At 39.9% G+C, this 17,443-nt stretch overlaps 1 protein-coding gene across 4 annotated transcripts in view; it reads right to left on the minus strand.

The window, feature by feature from the left end:
• zmp:0000001167 (protein phosphatase 1 regulatory subunit 12A) overlaps window positions 1-17,011 on the minus strand; it is an 84,048-nt gene extending 67,037 nt beyond the window's left edge. For 2 of the 4 annotated variants that reach the window (XM_062035838.1, XM_062035837.1), the window contains exon 1: window positions 16,618-17,011. In XM_062035838.1, coding sequence (XP_061891822.1) covers window positions 16,618-16,893 — 276 coding nt within the window. In that variant the 5' untranslated portion in view covers window positions 16,894-17,011. The remainder of the gene's footprint in view (window positions 1-16,617) is intronic. The other 2 variants (XM_062035836.1, XM_062035839.1) reach the window with 2 other exon arrangements.
• Window positions 17,012-17,443: the final 432 nt, after the last annotated feature.

Here is a 17,443-nt window from a genome sequence, read left to right on the forward strand (position 1 = left end):
TGGTGTTGTTGTCCCAGAAAATCTGGAAGATCTAGGCTCAGTAAATTATGATAATCGACTAAGAAAGCTGGACAAAATTATAGAATTATGGAAAGGGAAATCCCTAACCTTGTATGGTAAAATGTCTATTGCCAACTCATTAATTATTCCTCAATTTATTTATTTGTTTTTGTCATTACCAGCTCCATCACAAAACTTTTTTAAGATTTATGAGCGGAGGGTCTTCGATTTTGTCTGGAACGGCAAACCAGAAAAGATTAAAAGAAAGGTTTTGTACAAAGAGTATGAATATGGGGGCCTGAAACTTCTCAACCTTGAAGCTATGTGTCTGTCTTTAAAAGCATCAATTGTTCCAAATATGTATTTAAACATTGAGTGGTACACAAATGTCCTGTTGGACAAAAAACATGTACTGTATCAAAAGAAATTGTATCCTTTTTTACAAGTGATCTCCTCCCAGAGAGTCTGCTGGGAAACATGGCGGGGTTCATAAAGGAAACAATCCACTCATAGTGGTGTTTTCAATTTTATGTGCCAGAAAAAAGAGACGATATTTTGCAGCAGTTAATATGGATGAACTCTAATATTGTAATAGATGGAAAGCCTTTCTTTTGGAAAAATATGTTTGAAAGAGGAATCATTTTTGTCAATGATATTATCAATGAGAATGGTAAAATTATGAAGTATGATGAATTTAGAGCTATGTATGGTGATGCTTGCTCAAGCTTTTCATTTGATCAACTAACTGGAGTAATTGGGAAAAGATGGAAACAAATAATTAATTATGGAACTACTAAATTATTATTTTGTAAACCTCTAATAAGAAATTCTAGTTGGCAAAAAGGAACTAAAATAAATAGAAAAATATATAGTTTTTATTTAATAAAGAAATCTTTGAAGGCTGCCTCATGCAACACAAATGGAAAATGGGAGGACTTTTTTGACTGCCCGTTGCCATGGGATGCCATATTCAAACTAATCTATAAAACCACTATCGATGTGCAAAATCGTTATTTTCAAATTTAAATTATTTATAACTTCTTACCCACAGGGAAAATGTTAAAATTATGGAATATGACAGAGTCAGATGATTGCCGATTTTGTTGTCAGGAGCCTGAATCCACCCTGCATTTGTTTTGATATTGTCATATTGTGTCTTTGTTTTGAGTGGAAGTTGAAAAAATGTGTTTAAGGATTGGTTTGTTTATGAAGCTTAATGTGGTTTCTGTTATTTTAGGAGAGTTCATTGACAATCATGATTTAGTCAATTTAATTATAGTACTCGGTAAAATGTTTATTTTTAAGGCCAAAAACAGATATTCACTTAGTATTACTTTCTTTAAAACATTTATTCAGTATTTTCTAACTTTAGAAAGTTACATGGTTGAAAACGATAATGATGCCAAAAAACATTAAAAAAAGATGAGAAGTCCTCAAAGGCTTATTTTGAAAGTATAATTATGTTTATAGATTATATGATATCTGTTGTTGTGTTCCCTAATTTGAGTGACCTGGACATAATCTGGACTGTACATAAATGCTTATTTTGAAAATGTAATTTTGTTTATAAATTATATGCAATCTGTTGTGTTCCCTAATTTTTTTCTGTGTACATGAATGAAGGTGTGTGTTGCTGAGTCCGACTTGGACATTATCTGGACTGGGCCTGGTTTAAAAAACACTTTAAACAAATCTAATTTCATTGACAACCTGGTCTGTTGCAGATAAGGCCCTTTTTTTTAAAAAATAAAATAAAATGAGATAAATAAATAAAAAAACATTTTCTTGGATAAAAAAGAAAGTAAAACAATATAAAAATAATTACATAAAAAATAGTAATTAATGAAAATGTTAGTGGACCAGCAGCCTATACAATCATGTGTGCTTCAGGGACTGTGTCCCTTGCAGATGTGTTGTCTATGTTGTGGGAACCAGAATATTGGTAGCAGAAAGAAATAACCCCTTTTGTGTGAGTGGGTGTGGATGAGTGTGCATGGGGGAGGTTGTTTGGGTTGATGCACTGATTGAAAGTGTATCTTGTGTTTTTTCTATGTAGATTTAATTTTTAAAAAAAATAAAAAAAAAAAAAAAATTTTTTTTTTTTTTTAAGAACAGGCCCGCGGGCGACTCATCTGGTCCTTACGGGCGACCTGGTGCCCGCGGGCACCGCGTTGGTGACCCCTGTGCTAGATCCACTATGGACTGGACTCTAACTATTATGTTAGATCCACTATGGACTGGACTCTCACTATTATGTTAGATCTACTATGGACTGGACTCTCACTATTATGTTAGATCCACTATGGACTGGACTCTCACTATTATGTTAGATCCACTATGGACTGGACTCTCACTATTATGTTAGATCCACTATGGACTGGACTCTCACTATTATGTTAGATCCACTATGGCCTGGACTCTCACAATATTATGTCAGACCCACTCGACGTCCATTGCATCCGGTCTCCCCTAGAGGGGAGGGGGGGAGGGGGGGGGGGGCACCCACATATGCGGTCCTTTCCAAGGTTTCTCATAGTCATTCACATCGACGTCTCACTGGGTTGTGAGTTTTTCCTTGCCCTTATGTGGGCTCTGTACCGCGGATGTTGTTGTGGCTTGTGCAGCCCTTTGAGACACGTGTGATTTAGGGCTATATAAAAAAACATTGATTGATTGATTGATTGATTGAGTCTAAATTAAAGAAAGCAAATGTGAGCAAAACCTAAACGAGTTACGCTTTTACCAAACGCAGCAATTATAAATGAAGCTTTCAGCACACACACATTTTTGACATCTAATTTTGATAAAGACGGGGAAAAACACGCAAACTCGTAAACGGCACATGCAACATCAACAAGGCGAGTGCAACAAACATGGCTGTCGACGCAAAGTTAAATCCTGAAAAGCAACCTCACCCGAGCAAAAACCATGCATATTTATCTGGGAGAGTCTTGATTGATTAAAACTTTTATTAGTAGATTGCACAGTTCAGTACTTATTCCGTACAATTGACCACTAAATGGTAACACCCGAATATGTTTTTCAACTTGTTTAAGTCGGGGTCCACGTTAATCAATTCATGGTAATGTTGATGCCAATGTTGTAGGCCTCTATGCTTTCCCAAGATTTAATGGGTTTTGTAGTGTAGAATGACATCTGGAGCACAAGATAGTTCGATATGTCTGGGAACTCCAACGACGGATAATCCTTGATATCACTCGACAAATCTGGTTCTATTCCACTGCATGATTACCGTATTTTTCAGAGTATAAGTCGCTCCGGAGTATAAGTCGCACCTGCCGAAAATGTATAATAAAGAAGGAAAAAAACATATATAAGTCGCACTGGAGTATAAGTCGCATTTTTGGGGGAAATTTATTTGATAAAACCCAAAACCAAAAATAGACATTTAAAAGGCAATTTAAAATAAATAAAGAATAGTGAACAACAGGCTGAATAAGTGTACGTTATATGAGGCATAAATAACCAACTGGTATGTTAACGTAACATATTATGGTAAGAGTCATTCAAATAACTATAACATATAGAACATGCTATACGTTTACCAAACAATCTGTCACTCCTAATCGCTAAATCCCATGAAATCTTATACGTCTAGTCTCTTACGTGAATGAGCTAAATAATATTATTTGATATTTTACGCTAATGTGTTAATAATTTCACACATAAGTCGCTCCTGAGTATAAGTCGCACCCCCGGCCAAACTATGAAAAAAAACTGCGACTTATAGTCCGAAAAATACGGTAGATTTTTTGCTCGAATCTGCTTTTTGCAGGGAGATCTAAATTTTCCATTTACAGTACTGCACTGTAAAAACAGAGAACATGGATTTTATGGTAAAAAAAAAAAAGAGTATAATGGAATAGGTTTATATAGTGTTTTTCTAGACCAGGGGTCAGCAACCTTTACCACTCAAAGAGCCATTTCGACCCGTTTCACAAATTAAAGAAAACAATGGGAGCCACACAACTCTTTTGAAATTTAAAATGAAATAACACTGCATACAAAGTTGTTGTTTTTTGCTTTGTGCTATGTATAAACCAGACACGAGACGTTATTTTGCGGCCCGCACCTTAATATGAAAATTTAATGTTAGTGCGGCCCGCGAGTTTTATATGAATGGCACTTGACAGCGTCATACTTGCCAACCCTCCCGATTTTTCCGGGAGACTCCCGAAATTCAGGGCAACTATTCTATCGGATGTCTGCTGATTTTCACCCAAACAACAATAATAAGGGTGTGCCGTTATGGCACTGCCTTTAGCGCCCTCTACAACCTGTACAAACAGCGTGCCAGACATGTTGTATGAGGCTTCCGCAGACACACATAAGTGACTGCAAGGCATACTTAGTCAACAGCCATACAGGTTACACTGAGGGTGGCCGTATAAAAAAACTTTAACACTGTTACAAATATGCGCCACACTGTGAACCCACACCAAACAAGAATGACAAACACATTTCGGGAGAACATCCGCACCGTAACAACATAAACACAACAGAACAAATACCCAGAACCCCTTGCAGCAGTAACTCTTCCAGGACGCTACATTATACCTGTACACTCCCGCTACCACCAAACCCCGAAATGTGTTTGTCATTCTTGTTTGGTGTGGGTTCACAGTGTGGCGCATATCAGTAACAGTGTTAAAGTTGTTTTATACGTCCACCCTCAGTGTGACCTGTATGGCTGTTGACTAAGTATGCCTTGCAGTCACTTACTGGTGTAGGGCAGAGCCCGCATACAACATGTGACTGGGCCGGCAGCAGATAGTGTAAAATTGGACGCTAAAGGCACTGCCATCACGGCACACCCTCAATATTGTTGCTCCGGGAGAGGTACTGAAATTCGGAAATATCCCGGAAAAATCGGGAGGGTCAGCAAATATGCAGCTGAGCCGCATCAGAGTGATCAAAGAGCCGCATGCAGATCCGGAGTCGTGGGTTGCCGACCCCTGTTCTAGACACTCAAAGCGCTTCACAGAGAACTGGGAACACATAATTCATTCACTTCACATTCACACGTTGATGGTGGTAGGCTACATTTGTAGCCACAGCTGCCCTGGGGTGGACTGACGAAAGCATGGCTAACAATTTGCACCTATGGCCGCCTCTGACCACCACCAAAGATACATCCACATTCATACACTGATGTGAGTGGCACTGGGAGAAAGGTGGGTGAAGTGGCTTGCCCAAAGACAGAACAACCGTGATTAGGATGGCAGAAGCTGGAATCAAACTTGGAACCCTCAAAGTTGCTGGCACAGGCGCTCGATCATCCAGGCCACGCCGTCCCATGTAGTAGCAGTTTAGTCGCCAGAATTTTGCGGTTAAAATAACAGTTGTACTGTTTCTCCATTGCCACCCGGACGCCTCCCTAGGGAGGTGTTTAGGGCACGTCTGACCGGTAGGAGGCCACGGGGAAGACCCAGGACACGTTGGGAAGACTATGTCTGGGGAGAGTGAAGTCTAGGCTTCCCTACTTAGGCTGCGACCCGACCTCGGATAAGCGGAAAAAGATGGATGGATGGACTGTGAAAAATGACGGTTGATTTTTCTGTAAAAATCTGGCCGTTCAGCCAAAATTGTACCCTAAAAATAACTGCACTTTAAAGAAATGGTCATAGATTTTATGGTAAAAAAAAACAACTAGCAACTCAGTCACCAGATTTTTAACGTAAAAACAACAGTGGTACAGTTTTTCAATTTACAGTAATTTGTGTAAAAACCTGGTCATTGAGCTGCCAGTTTGTTTGTTTTAACCATAAAAGCTATAATTTATTACAAGCTCACTAGTTGCCATCTATTGAACTGGTGGTATGAGGCTAAATTCCTGACTGGTGGTGTTGTTGCATGGTAAAAATCCCTGTTTGGCCTGCCAACCATTGCTACATTTTCACTTTGGCCCTTGGAGGAAAAAAGTTCAAGCTCCCCTTATATAGAGTATGACTAAACTATTACGCTGTTTCTAGGATTTATTGAAAAAAATAAACAGTCAAAGCTCCTCTATATGACAAGACACATTTGCAGTGATTAAGGATTAGGGATGATGTTTGATAAGAAATTATCGAGTTCGAGTCTATTATCGAATTCTCTTATCGAACCGATTCCTTATCGATTCTCTTATCGAGTCCAGATAGGTTGTTGTATATGGAAAAAAACACAGAATATTTGGTTTAACAAAAGCTCACTTTTATTATATAAGAAAACAATTTAATCTAATAAATAAATAAATATTGACTGTTTTTACCCAAAGTATATTAAGTGGAATTTTTCAGAAAAACAAATATATACAGTAACACAAAAACAACCTGTCTCTGTGATCACTATAGGTGTATAAATAATAATATAGTGTTAAATAAAATCAGTCCCTTGGGCACAAAACTGGAAATAATACAGCTCTCCAAAAAGTGCCCTTCTGCTGCTATTTGACATAACTGTTTGTTATGATGCTTTGACATTTTTTCACTTTATTTCTTTATTGAAAGAAAATTCTATGAAGAGAAAAGTTGTTTGCAAATGTGGTTACAATGCTAAAAAATGAAAAGTTAAAGCTAAAAAAAGAAATACACTTTATTGAGTTAACATTATTTCTTTATAGGGGGAAATATGTTATGAGCTAGGGAATATAACAACTACACTACCCATCATGCAACGGGAGTGACGAGCATGCGCGGTAGCCCCGAAGTGTTGTTGCATGTCGTCACCCGTGAAAGTAAACGTCAAGAACTCAGCCAACACGCCTCGTCTGCATTATTTATAATTAGACAGACAACACATATACAGTGTGATTTTGTAACGTTTACAAGGAAAGAAAAACAAAAGTTGAAAAAGGGAGATCATGTCATATATGTTGTATATATATATGTATGTGCTGCGGTTGCTTTAAGAACGTTGCGACAACTGCCGTAAAGGAGGTGCGTTGCTAGCCTGGTTGCTATGTTTCCGGTGGGTCGTAAAAGTGTTCGTCATGTGTTTGTACCCTGCTCAAATCTCTCTGTAAAGTTATTCATTGGATTATACCTTTTGTTTTGAACTTTATTACACCTTGGAGCGCTTTTTCCCGTCCATTTTTTTCCTGCTTTCGCTATCTGCGCCTAATGACTGATTTCTTGTGATGTCACACGGAGCATTTCTGGTCTGGACGGGATTCGTTCCGAGGGATTCGAATAAAGAACCAACTCTTTTCTTTACTATAGTGGTCTCGTTAACGGGTACCGGTTCTCAAAAAGGGATTCGAGTCCGAGGACTCGGTTCTTTTCTTATCGAACAACCGGGAAAACCGGTTTCGAGTATCATCCCTATTAAGGATGTAATAAAAAGAAACACTAGTCAAAGATACTCAATATGACAAAAGTGCTCATGTTTTTATGAATCTCCCTGAAAAATGTGGGTGGCTCCGAAATCTTAAACTGATCTCATATAATCCACAGGCCAGTTTTTGTCCACAGGTCCCCTGTTGAATATCCCTGCATTAGAATGTGGAGACACTAGACCAGTGGTCCCCAACCTTTTTGTAGCTGCGGACCAGTCAACGCTTGAAAATTTGTCCCACAGACCGGTTAAGAATTTTTTTTATTAATTTTTTTTAATATATATTTTTTTTACATAAATAAATACAATCATGTGTGCTTACGGACTGTATCCCTGCAGACTGTATTAATCTATATTGATATATAATGTATATATTGTGTGTTTTATGTTGATTTCATTAAAAAAAAAAAATTTTTTTTTTTTTTTTTTTTAAATTCCTGTGCGGCCCGGTACCAACCGGTCCGCGGTCCGGTGGTTGGGGACCACTGCACTAGACCACTGTGTCAAACTCAAGGCCAGATGTGGCCCGCCACTTCATTTTATTTGGCCCTCAAAAGCCTAGAAATAATATGTATCAATAAAGTACTGTTACTTTTCTTACTAAATGTATTCTGTCTTTCTATTTTGGGAGAGAAAAAAACATATGTACTCCATGTAATCGCAAATTATGTTAACTAAAATATTGTCTAATTATGCAAAAATATATTATCAAACATTCAAAACATTTTTTTTAACAGAAATAAATACTAATAATAATGATTTCAAAGCAAGTAATCCATCACATTGTGCAATGTAAAAATAGGAATAGATTTCATGGTAAAATTGTGAAATGTACTGTGGTTTTTACAGCATTTTTCTCTAAATTAAAAAAACGGTACTTTTTTTATTGTAATAAACTGTGGTGCCGTTTTGGCATTTACAGTAATGCACCGAAAATTTTACAGTTGTTGATTTGCGGTAAAAAAAAAAAAAAAAGAAAGAAAAAAGGCAGCTCAGGTGCCAATTTTTTATTTTTTTAAATTTAATTTTTACAGTAAAATTCTGGCAACTGAGCTGCCTTTTTTTACCATAAAAAACAGCAGTACTGTTTTTCCATTTACAGTAATATACACTACATTTTGAGGTGAAATTATTGCAACTTACCATATTTTTTTTACATTTTAGTTTTCAAAAAATCTACTAATAAAATGCATTAACAAATGGTGTAATAATAGTATTCACTGTTAGAAGCGGCCCTCTGGGGCCAAACATAACTGCGATGTGGCCCTCAGTAAAACGACTTTGACACCTCTGCACTAGACCAGGGGTCCCCAACCTTTTTTGCACCACGGACCGGTTTAATTTAGGCATTATTTTCCACTTGTGCCAGAAAAATACAGCCAAAATAAGTGCACGAAAAATACAAGTCACTATAATTGATAGCTGTGGTCTTACACAAATAATAAATGAACCCACGCATCGCAACAGTAATACGATAGATCTAGTGCTTGTCAGGGGTGTCACCACCTCTAAAGTTACGATACTCCCGTACACTAAAGTAATGTCCGATCATTACCTTATAAAATTCGAAATTCTGACTCATTGTCAACAAACTAATAATAATAATAATAATAACTACTATAGCACCCGCAACATTAATGCTGCCACAACGACGACTCTTACTGACCTACTGCCTTCGGTAATGGCACCATTCCCAAATTATGTGGGCTCTATTGATAACCTCACTAACAACTTTAATGACGCCCTGCGCGACACCATTGATAGTGTAGCACCGCTAAAGCTAAAAAGGGCCCCTAAAAGGCGTACCCCATGGTTTACAGAAGAAACTAAAGCCCAGAAATGATCATGTAGAAAGCTGGAATGCAAATGGCGTGCGACTAAACTTGAGGTTTTCCAACAAGCATGGTGTGATAGTTTAATAACTTATAAACGCATGCTTACCTCAGCTAAAGCTAAATATTACTCAAATCTCATCCACCTCAACAAAAATGATCCTAAATTTTTGTTTAGTACAGTAGCATCGCTAACCCAACAAGGGACTCCTCCCAGTAGCTCCACCCACTCAGCAGATGACTTTATGAATTTCTTTAATAAGAAAATTGAAGTCATTAGAAAAGAGATTAAAGACAACGCATCTCAGCTACAACTGGGTTCTATTAACACAAATACGACTGTATATACGACGGACACTGCCCTCCAAAATAGTTTCTCTCTCTTTGATGAAATAACATTGGAGGAATTGTCAAAATGTGTAAATGGGACAAAACAAACAACATGTTTACTTGACCCAATTCCTGGGAAACTTATCAAGGAGCTTTTTGTTTTATTAGGTCCATCAGTGTTAAATATTATAAACTTATCACTTTCCTCTGGTACTGTTCCCCTAGCATTCAAAAAAGCGGTTATTCATCCTCTACTCAAAAGACCTAACCTCGATCCTGACCTCATGGTAAACTACCGGCCGGTGTCCCACCTTCCGTTTATATCGAAAATTCTCGAAAAAATTGTCGCACAGCAGCTAAATGAACACTTAGCGTCTAACAATCTCTGTGAACCTTTTCAATCCGGTTTCAGGGCAAATCACTTTACGGAGACAGCCCTCGCAAAAATGACTAATGATCTATTGCTAACGATGGATTCTGATGCGTCATCTATGTTGCTGCTTCTTGATCTTAGCGCCGCTTTCGATACTGTTGATCATAATATTTTATTAGAGCGTATCAAAACGCGTATTGGGATTTCAGACTTAGCCTTGTCTTGGTTTAACTCTTATCTTACTGACAGGATGCAGTGTGTCTCCCATAACAATGTGACCTCGGACTATGTTAAGGTAACGTGTGGAGTTCCCCAGGGTTCGGTTCTTGGCCCTGCACTCTTTAGTATTTACATGCTGCCGCTAGGTGACATCATACGCAAATACGGTGTTAGCTTTCACTGTTATGCTGATGACACCCAACTCTACATGCCCCTAAAGCTGACCAACACGCCGGATTGTAGTCAGCTGGAGGCGTGTCTTAATGAAATTAAACAATGGATGTCCGCTAACTTTTTGCAACTCAACGCTAAGAAAACGGAAATGCTAATTATCGGTCCTGCTCAACACCGACATCTATTTAATAACACCACCTTAACATTTGACAACCAAACAAATAAACAAGGTGACTCTGTAAAGAATCTGGGTATTATCTTCCACCCAACTCTCTCGTTTGAGTCACACATTAAGAGTGTTACTAAAACGGCCTTCTTTCATCTCCGTAATATCGCTAAAATTTGTTCCATTTTGTCCACAAGCGATGCTGAGATCATTATCCATGCGTTCGTTACATCTCGTCTCGATTACTGTAACGTTTTATTTTCGGGCCTCCCTATGTCTAGCATTAAAAGATTACAGTTGGTACAAAATGCGGCTGCTAGACTTTTGACAAAAACAAGAAAGTTTGATCATATTACGCCTATACTGGCTCACTTGCACTGGCTTCCTGTGAACCTAAGATGCAACTTTAAGGTTTTACTACTTACGTATAAAATACTACACGGTCAAGCTCCTGCCTATCTTGACGATTGTATTGTACCATATGTCCCGGCAAGAAATCTGCGTTCAAAGAACTCCGGCTTATTAGTGATTCCCAGAGCCCAAAAAAAGTCTGCGGGCTATAGGGCGTGCATCTCCATCCTCCTTCAAAACCGCACTAAAACAACACCTCTAGGCAACTTCAACCCTAAACTAACACCCTCCCCCTTCCACATCCCACCTCCCCGGATTGCAAATAATCAAATGTATATACTTGTTCTTATGCTATCTGAACTCACTATGTTCTCTGCTCGCTGTACATATCCTACCAAGTCAGACCTACAAAGTTTCAATGTCCATTTCTCTGATGAAGCAATTGTTGATGACTGAAGTGCTGATATCAACCATGACTGTATTATGATGATAGTATATATTTGTACCATGAATTGATTACGTGGACCCCGACTTAAACAAGTTGAAAAACTTATTGGGGTGTTACCATTTAGTGGTCAATTGTACAAAATATGTACTGAACTGTGCAATCTACTAACAAAAGTTTCAATCAAAGTTTCAATCAAACAGCGTGTGGAGCAGACGGCGTCCACAAAGTACACCCGTACATGACAATGAACAATGCTCACACAAAGAAGGATAGCGTCTGCACAACTTAAATTGTCTTGATTGCAAAAACAAAGCAGGTGCGGGGAATGTTCAAGGAAGACATGAAACTGCGACAGGAAAATACCAACAAAACAGGTAAAAGCCACCAAAATAGGAGCGCAAGACAAGAATTAAAACACTACGCACGGGAGAACACCAAAAAACTCCAAATAAATAACGGCGTGATGTGAAAGGTGGTGACAGTACACCTACTTTGAGACAAGAGCTATAGTGATGCATGGTTGGTTATGATTTAAAGTCATATCTAATCGAGAACAACAAATTTTTACTGTCAATATCGGCTGCTGAGTTACATTTTTTTCTGCGCTGCTGACCCGTCCCGGCTCGGGATGGTCTCCTGCTGGCCCCACTATGGACTGGACTCTCACTATTATGTTAGATCCACTATGGACTGGACTCTCACTATTATGTTAGATCCACTATGGACTGGACTCTTACTATTATGTTAGATCCACTATGGACTGGACTCTCACTATTATGTTAGATCCACTATGGACTGGACTCTCACTATTATGTTAGATCCACTATGGACTGGACTCTCACTATTATGTTGGATCCACTATGGACTGGACTCTCACTATTATGTTGGATCCACTATGGACTGGACTCCCACTATTATGTTGGATCCACTATGGACTGGACTCTCACTATTATGTTGGATCCACTATGGACTGGACTCTCACAATATTATGTTACAAACCCCGTTTCAATACGAGTTGGGAAATTGTGTTAGATATAAATATAAACGGAATACAATGATTTGCAAATCCTTTTCAAGCCATATTCAGTTGAATATGCTACAAAGACAACATATTTGATGTTCAAACTGAATCATTTTTTTTTTGCAAATAATCATTAACTTTAGAATTTGATGCCAGCAACACGTGACAAAGAAGTTGGGAAAGGTGGCAATAAATACTGATAAAGTTGAGGAATGCTCATCAAACACTTATTTGGAACATCCCACAGGTGAGCAGGAAAATTGGGAACAGGTGGGTGCCATGATTGGGTATAAAAGTAGATTCCATGAAATGCTCAGTCATTCACAAACAAGGATGGGGCGAGGGTCACCACTTTGTCAACAAATGCGTGAGCAAATTTTTGAACAGTTTAAGAAAAACCTTTCTCAACCAGCTATTGCAAGGAATTTAGGGATTTCACCATCTACGCTCCGTAATATCATCAAAGAGTTCAGAGAATCTGGAGAAATCACTGCAGGTAAGCAGCTAAGCCCGTGACCTTCCATCCCACAGGCTGTACTGCATCAACAAGCAACATCAGTGTGTAAAGGATATCACCACATGGGCTCAGGAACACTTCAGAAACCCACTGTCAGTAACTACAGTTGGTCGCTACATCTTTAAGTGAAAGTTAAAACTCTCCTATGCAAGGCAAAAACCGTTTATCAACAACACCCAGAAACGCCGTCGGCTTCGCTGGGCCTGAGCTCATCTAAGATGGACTGATACAAAGTGGAAAAGTGTTCTGTGGTCTGACGAGTCCACATTTCAAATTGTTTTTGGAAACTGAGGACATCGTGTCCTCCGGACCAAAGAGGAAAAGAACCATCCGGATTGTTATAGGCGCAAAGTGTAAAAGCCAGCATCTGTGATGGTATGGGGGTGTATTAGTGCCCAAGACATGGGTAACTTACACATCTGTGAAAGCACCATTAATGCTGAAAGGTACATACAGGTTTTGGAGCAACATATGTTGCCATCCAAGCAACGTTACCATGGACGCCCCTGCTTATTTCAGCAAGACAATGCCAAGCCACGTGATACATCAACGTGGCTTCATAGCAAAAGAGTGCGGGTACTAGACTGGCCTGCCTGTAGTCCAGACCTGTCTCCCATTGAAAATGTGTGGCGCATTATGAAGCCTAAAATAGCAGAAGGGAGACCCCCGGACTGTTGAACAACTTAAGCTGTACATCAAGCAAGAATGGGAAAGAATTCCACCTGAGAAGCTTCAAAAATGTGTCTCCTCAGTTCCCAAACGTTTACTGAGTGTTGTTAAAAGGAAAGGCCATGTAACACAGGGGTGAACATGCCCTTTCCCAACTACTTTGGCACGTGTTGCAGCCATGAAATTCTAAGTTAATTATTATTTGCCAAAAAAAAATAAAGTTTATGAGTTTGAACATCAAATATGTTGTCTTTGTAGTGCATTCAACTGAATATGTGTTGAAAATTATTTGCAAATCATTGTATTCCGTTTATATTTACATCTAACACAATTTCCCAACTCATATGGAAACAGGGTTTGTAGATCCACTATGGACTGGACTCTCACTATTATGTTAGATCCACTATGGACTGGACTCTCACTATTATGTTAGATCCACTATGGACTGGACTCTCACAATATTATGCTAGACCCACTCGACGTCCATTGCATCCGGTCTCCCCTAGAGGAGGGGGGACACCCACATCTGCGGTCCTCTCCAAGGTTTCTCATAGTCATTCACATCGACGTCCCACTGGGTTGTGACTTTTTCCTTGCCCTTATGTGGGCTCTGTACCGAGGATGTCGTTGTGGCTTGTGCAGCCCTTTGAGACATTTGTGATTTAGGGCTATATAAATAAATATTGATTGATTGATTATGATTTTTGCCGCTGGTGTGCCTCTGGATTTTTTCAATGAAGAAAGTGAAGTGAAGTGAATTATATTTTTATAGCGCTTTTCTCTAGTGACTCAAAGCGCTTTACATAAGTGAAACCCAATATCTAAGTTACATTTAAACCAGTGTGGGTGGCACTGGGAGGAGGTGGGTAAAGTGTCTTGCCCAAGGACACAACGGCAGTGACTAGGATGGCGGAAGCGGGGATCGAACCTGGAACCCTCAAGTTGCTGGCACGGCCACTCTACCAACCGAGCTATGCCGCCCCAAAACGAAAAGAAAATGTGCCTCGGCTGAAAAAAGGTTGGAGAACACCGCACTAGACAGTTTAATATCAAATTAAAGGCGACATTCAAACGTGTGTGTAAACTTTATGAGCCATATGGTGTGTTTACGACGTGATGCATGATAGTAGAAGGGGAAATGGTGCATCGCTGAAGGCTTTGTACAAACCCCGTTTCCATATGAGTGGGGAAATTGTGTTAGATGTAAATATAAACGGAATACAATGACTTGCAAATCATTTTCAACCCATATTCAGTTGAATATGCTACAAAGACAACATATTTGATGTTCAAACTGATTAAAAAAAATGTTTTTGCAAATAATCATTAACTTTAGAATTTGATGCCAGCAACACGTGACAAAGAAGTTGGGAAAGGTGGCAATAAATACTGATAAAGTTGAGGAATGCTCATCAAACACTTATTTGGAACATCCCACAGGTGTGCAGGCTAATTGGGAACAAGTGGGTGCCATGATTGGGTATAAAAACAGCTTCCCAAGAAATGCTCAGTCTTTCACAAGAAAGGATGGGGCGAGGTACACCCCTTTGTCCACAACTGCGTGAGCAAATAGTCAAACAGTTTAAGAACAACCTTTCTCAAAGTGCAATTGCAAGAAATGTAGGGATTTCAACATCTACGGTCCATAATATCATCAAAAGGTTCAGAGAATCTGGAGAAATCACTCCAAGTAAGCGGCATGGCCGGAAACCAACATTGAATGACCGTGACCTTCCATCCCTCAGACGGCACTGTATCAAAAACCGACATCAATCTCTAAAGGATATCACCACATGGGCTCAGGAACACTTCAGAAAACCACTGTCAGTAACTACAGTTGGTCGCTACATCTGTAAGTGCAAGTTAAAGCTCTACTATGCAAAGCGAAAGCCATTTATCAACAACACCCAGAAACGCCGCCGGCTTCTCTGGGCCCGAGATCATCTAAGATGGACTCATGCAAAGTGGAAAAGTGTTCTGTGGTCTGACGAGTCCACATTTCAAATTGTTTTTGGAAACTGTGGACGTCGTGTCCTCAGGACCAAGGAGGAAAAGAACCATCCGGATGGTTATAGGCGCAAAGTTCAAAAGCCAGCATGTGTGATGGTATGGGGGTGTATTAGTGCCCAAGACATGGGTAACTTACACATCTGTGAAGGCGCCATTAATGCTGAAAGGTACATACAGGTTTTGGAACAACATATGTTGCCATCTAAGCGCCGTCTTTTTCATGGACGCCCCTGCTTATTTCAGCAAGACAATGCCAAGCCACATTCAGCACGTGTTACAACAGCGTGGCTTCGTAAAAAAAGAGTGCGGGTACTTTCCTGGCCCGCCTGCAGTCCAGACCTGTCTCCCATCGGAAATGTGTGGCGTAATATGAAGCGTAAAATACGAAAGCGGAGACCCCGGACTGTTGAACGACTGAAGCTCTACATAAAACAAGAATGGGAAAGAATTCCACTTTCAAAGCTTCAACAATTAGTTTCCTCAGTTCCCAATCGTTTATTGAGTGTTGTTAAAAGGAAAGGTGATGTAACACAGTGGTGAACATGCCCTTTCCCAACTACTTTGGCACGTGTTGCAGCCATGAAATTCTAAGTTTATTATTTGCAAAAAAAAATAAAGTTTATGAGTTTGAATATCGAAAATCTTGTCTTTGTAGTGCATTCAATTGAATATGGGTTGAAAAGGATTTGCAAATCATTGTATTCCATTTATATTTACAATTTCCCAACTCATATGGAAACGGGGTTTGTAAGAAGGGGAAATGGTGCATCACTGAAGCTTTGTATGACAGTGGAGATGTCCAGACTGACTCAACAACAAAGAAGCATGTGTTGTTTAAGCACGTGAATTGTCATGTTGTAGTGTAGATAAAAGAGCTAGTTGTGTTCACTATTAGTGTGATACAGTTGTGCTAACAAATAATTGTCGTGTCGTGTTTGCAACCAACGTGACACGAAAAGTATCCGTGTGTCTAAACAAGCCACGTATGACAGTGCTGATGACGACGCTTGTTGAAGAAAATCCCCACAAAGAGAACAATGTGTTGCACCCCAACTTTAAGCGCCACTCGCGGCTAACGGAAACGTTTCGATGCACACTCGCTCGTCTGAGCTGCAAAAAGCGTACAAATGTCGTTAAAAGTTGAGTAAAAAGTTTCGAGAGTGACTTCCGACCTGGTGGAGCGCTGTCAGGCCGTCAATGTTGGCGTGGTTGATGTCAGCTCCCTGCCGGAGCAGAGCCGCCACCTCTTCCCGGTCCCCGGCGGAGCAGGCGGCCATAAACACGGCACCCTGAGCGAAGCGGACCCTCGCCCGACGACTCCCCGAGCCGTCCGCCGTGTGCCGGGCTTCCGAGTCCGTCTGGTCGGTCTCCGAGCCCAGCCATCGTTGGAGCTGATCCTGCCGTCGCTGTTTGGCAGCTTCGGACCGGGACTGGTCAGTGGCCGCCATCTTCCCAGGTCTGTCCCGGACAGATTCAGCTCATGGTGCGGGAGAACAGAGTGGATGGCGGACTGGATTTGTGGAAACTCTCCCGGGCTCCGCCCCCTGGTGGACAGATGCTGGAACTGAACAGTAAAGTACGGTGGCTTCGAGATAGGTGCTAGTTCACTGTCACTCGGAAATTCCTAAATGCAAACAAAAAAAAAACAATTACTTGTTTTTTGTTTTTGTTTTTTGACTACGATGAATAACTGACTGCAGAAGTCAACTGCAGGTATGAGTGAAACCATGTTACATATCCGATACAATTGTGACTCGCCTGATTTTGACGCGCAAAACAGCCTTCCAAACGTATCACACAACAGATGACATTACGTCATCCTGGTGCATCAGTGGCTCTGACATACCAAAATGCACTCCATTTGATTTCAATACAAAACTGGAAATACATTCAAAACGATACAATGCAAAAAGCATATTCATGTTTGTGACTTTTATCGTATTATTTACCATGAATTGATTTACGTGGACCCCGACTTAAAGAAGTTGAAAAACTTTT

Source organism: Entelurus aequoreus, linkage group LG24, assembly GCF_033978785.1.
Source record: "Entelurus aequoreus isolate RoL-2023_Sb linkage group LG24, RoL_Eaeq_v1.1, whole genome shotgun sequence".
Lineage (NCBI taxonomy): Eukaryota > Metazoa > Chordata > Actinopteri > Syngnathiformes > Syngnathidae > Entelurus > Entelurus aequoreus.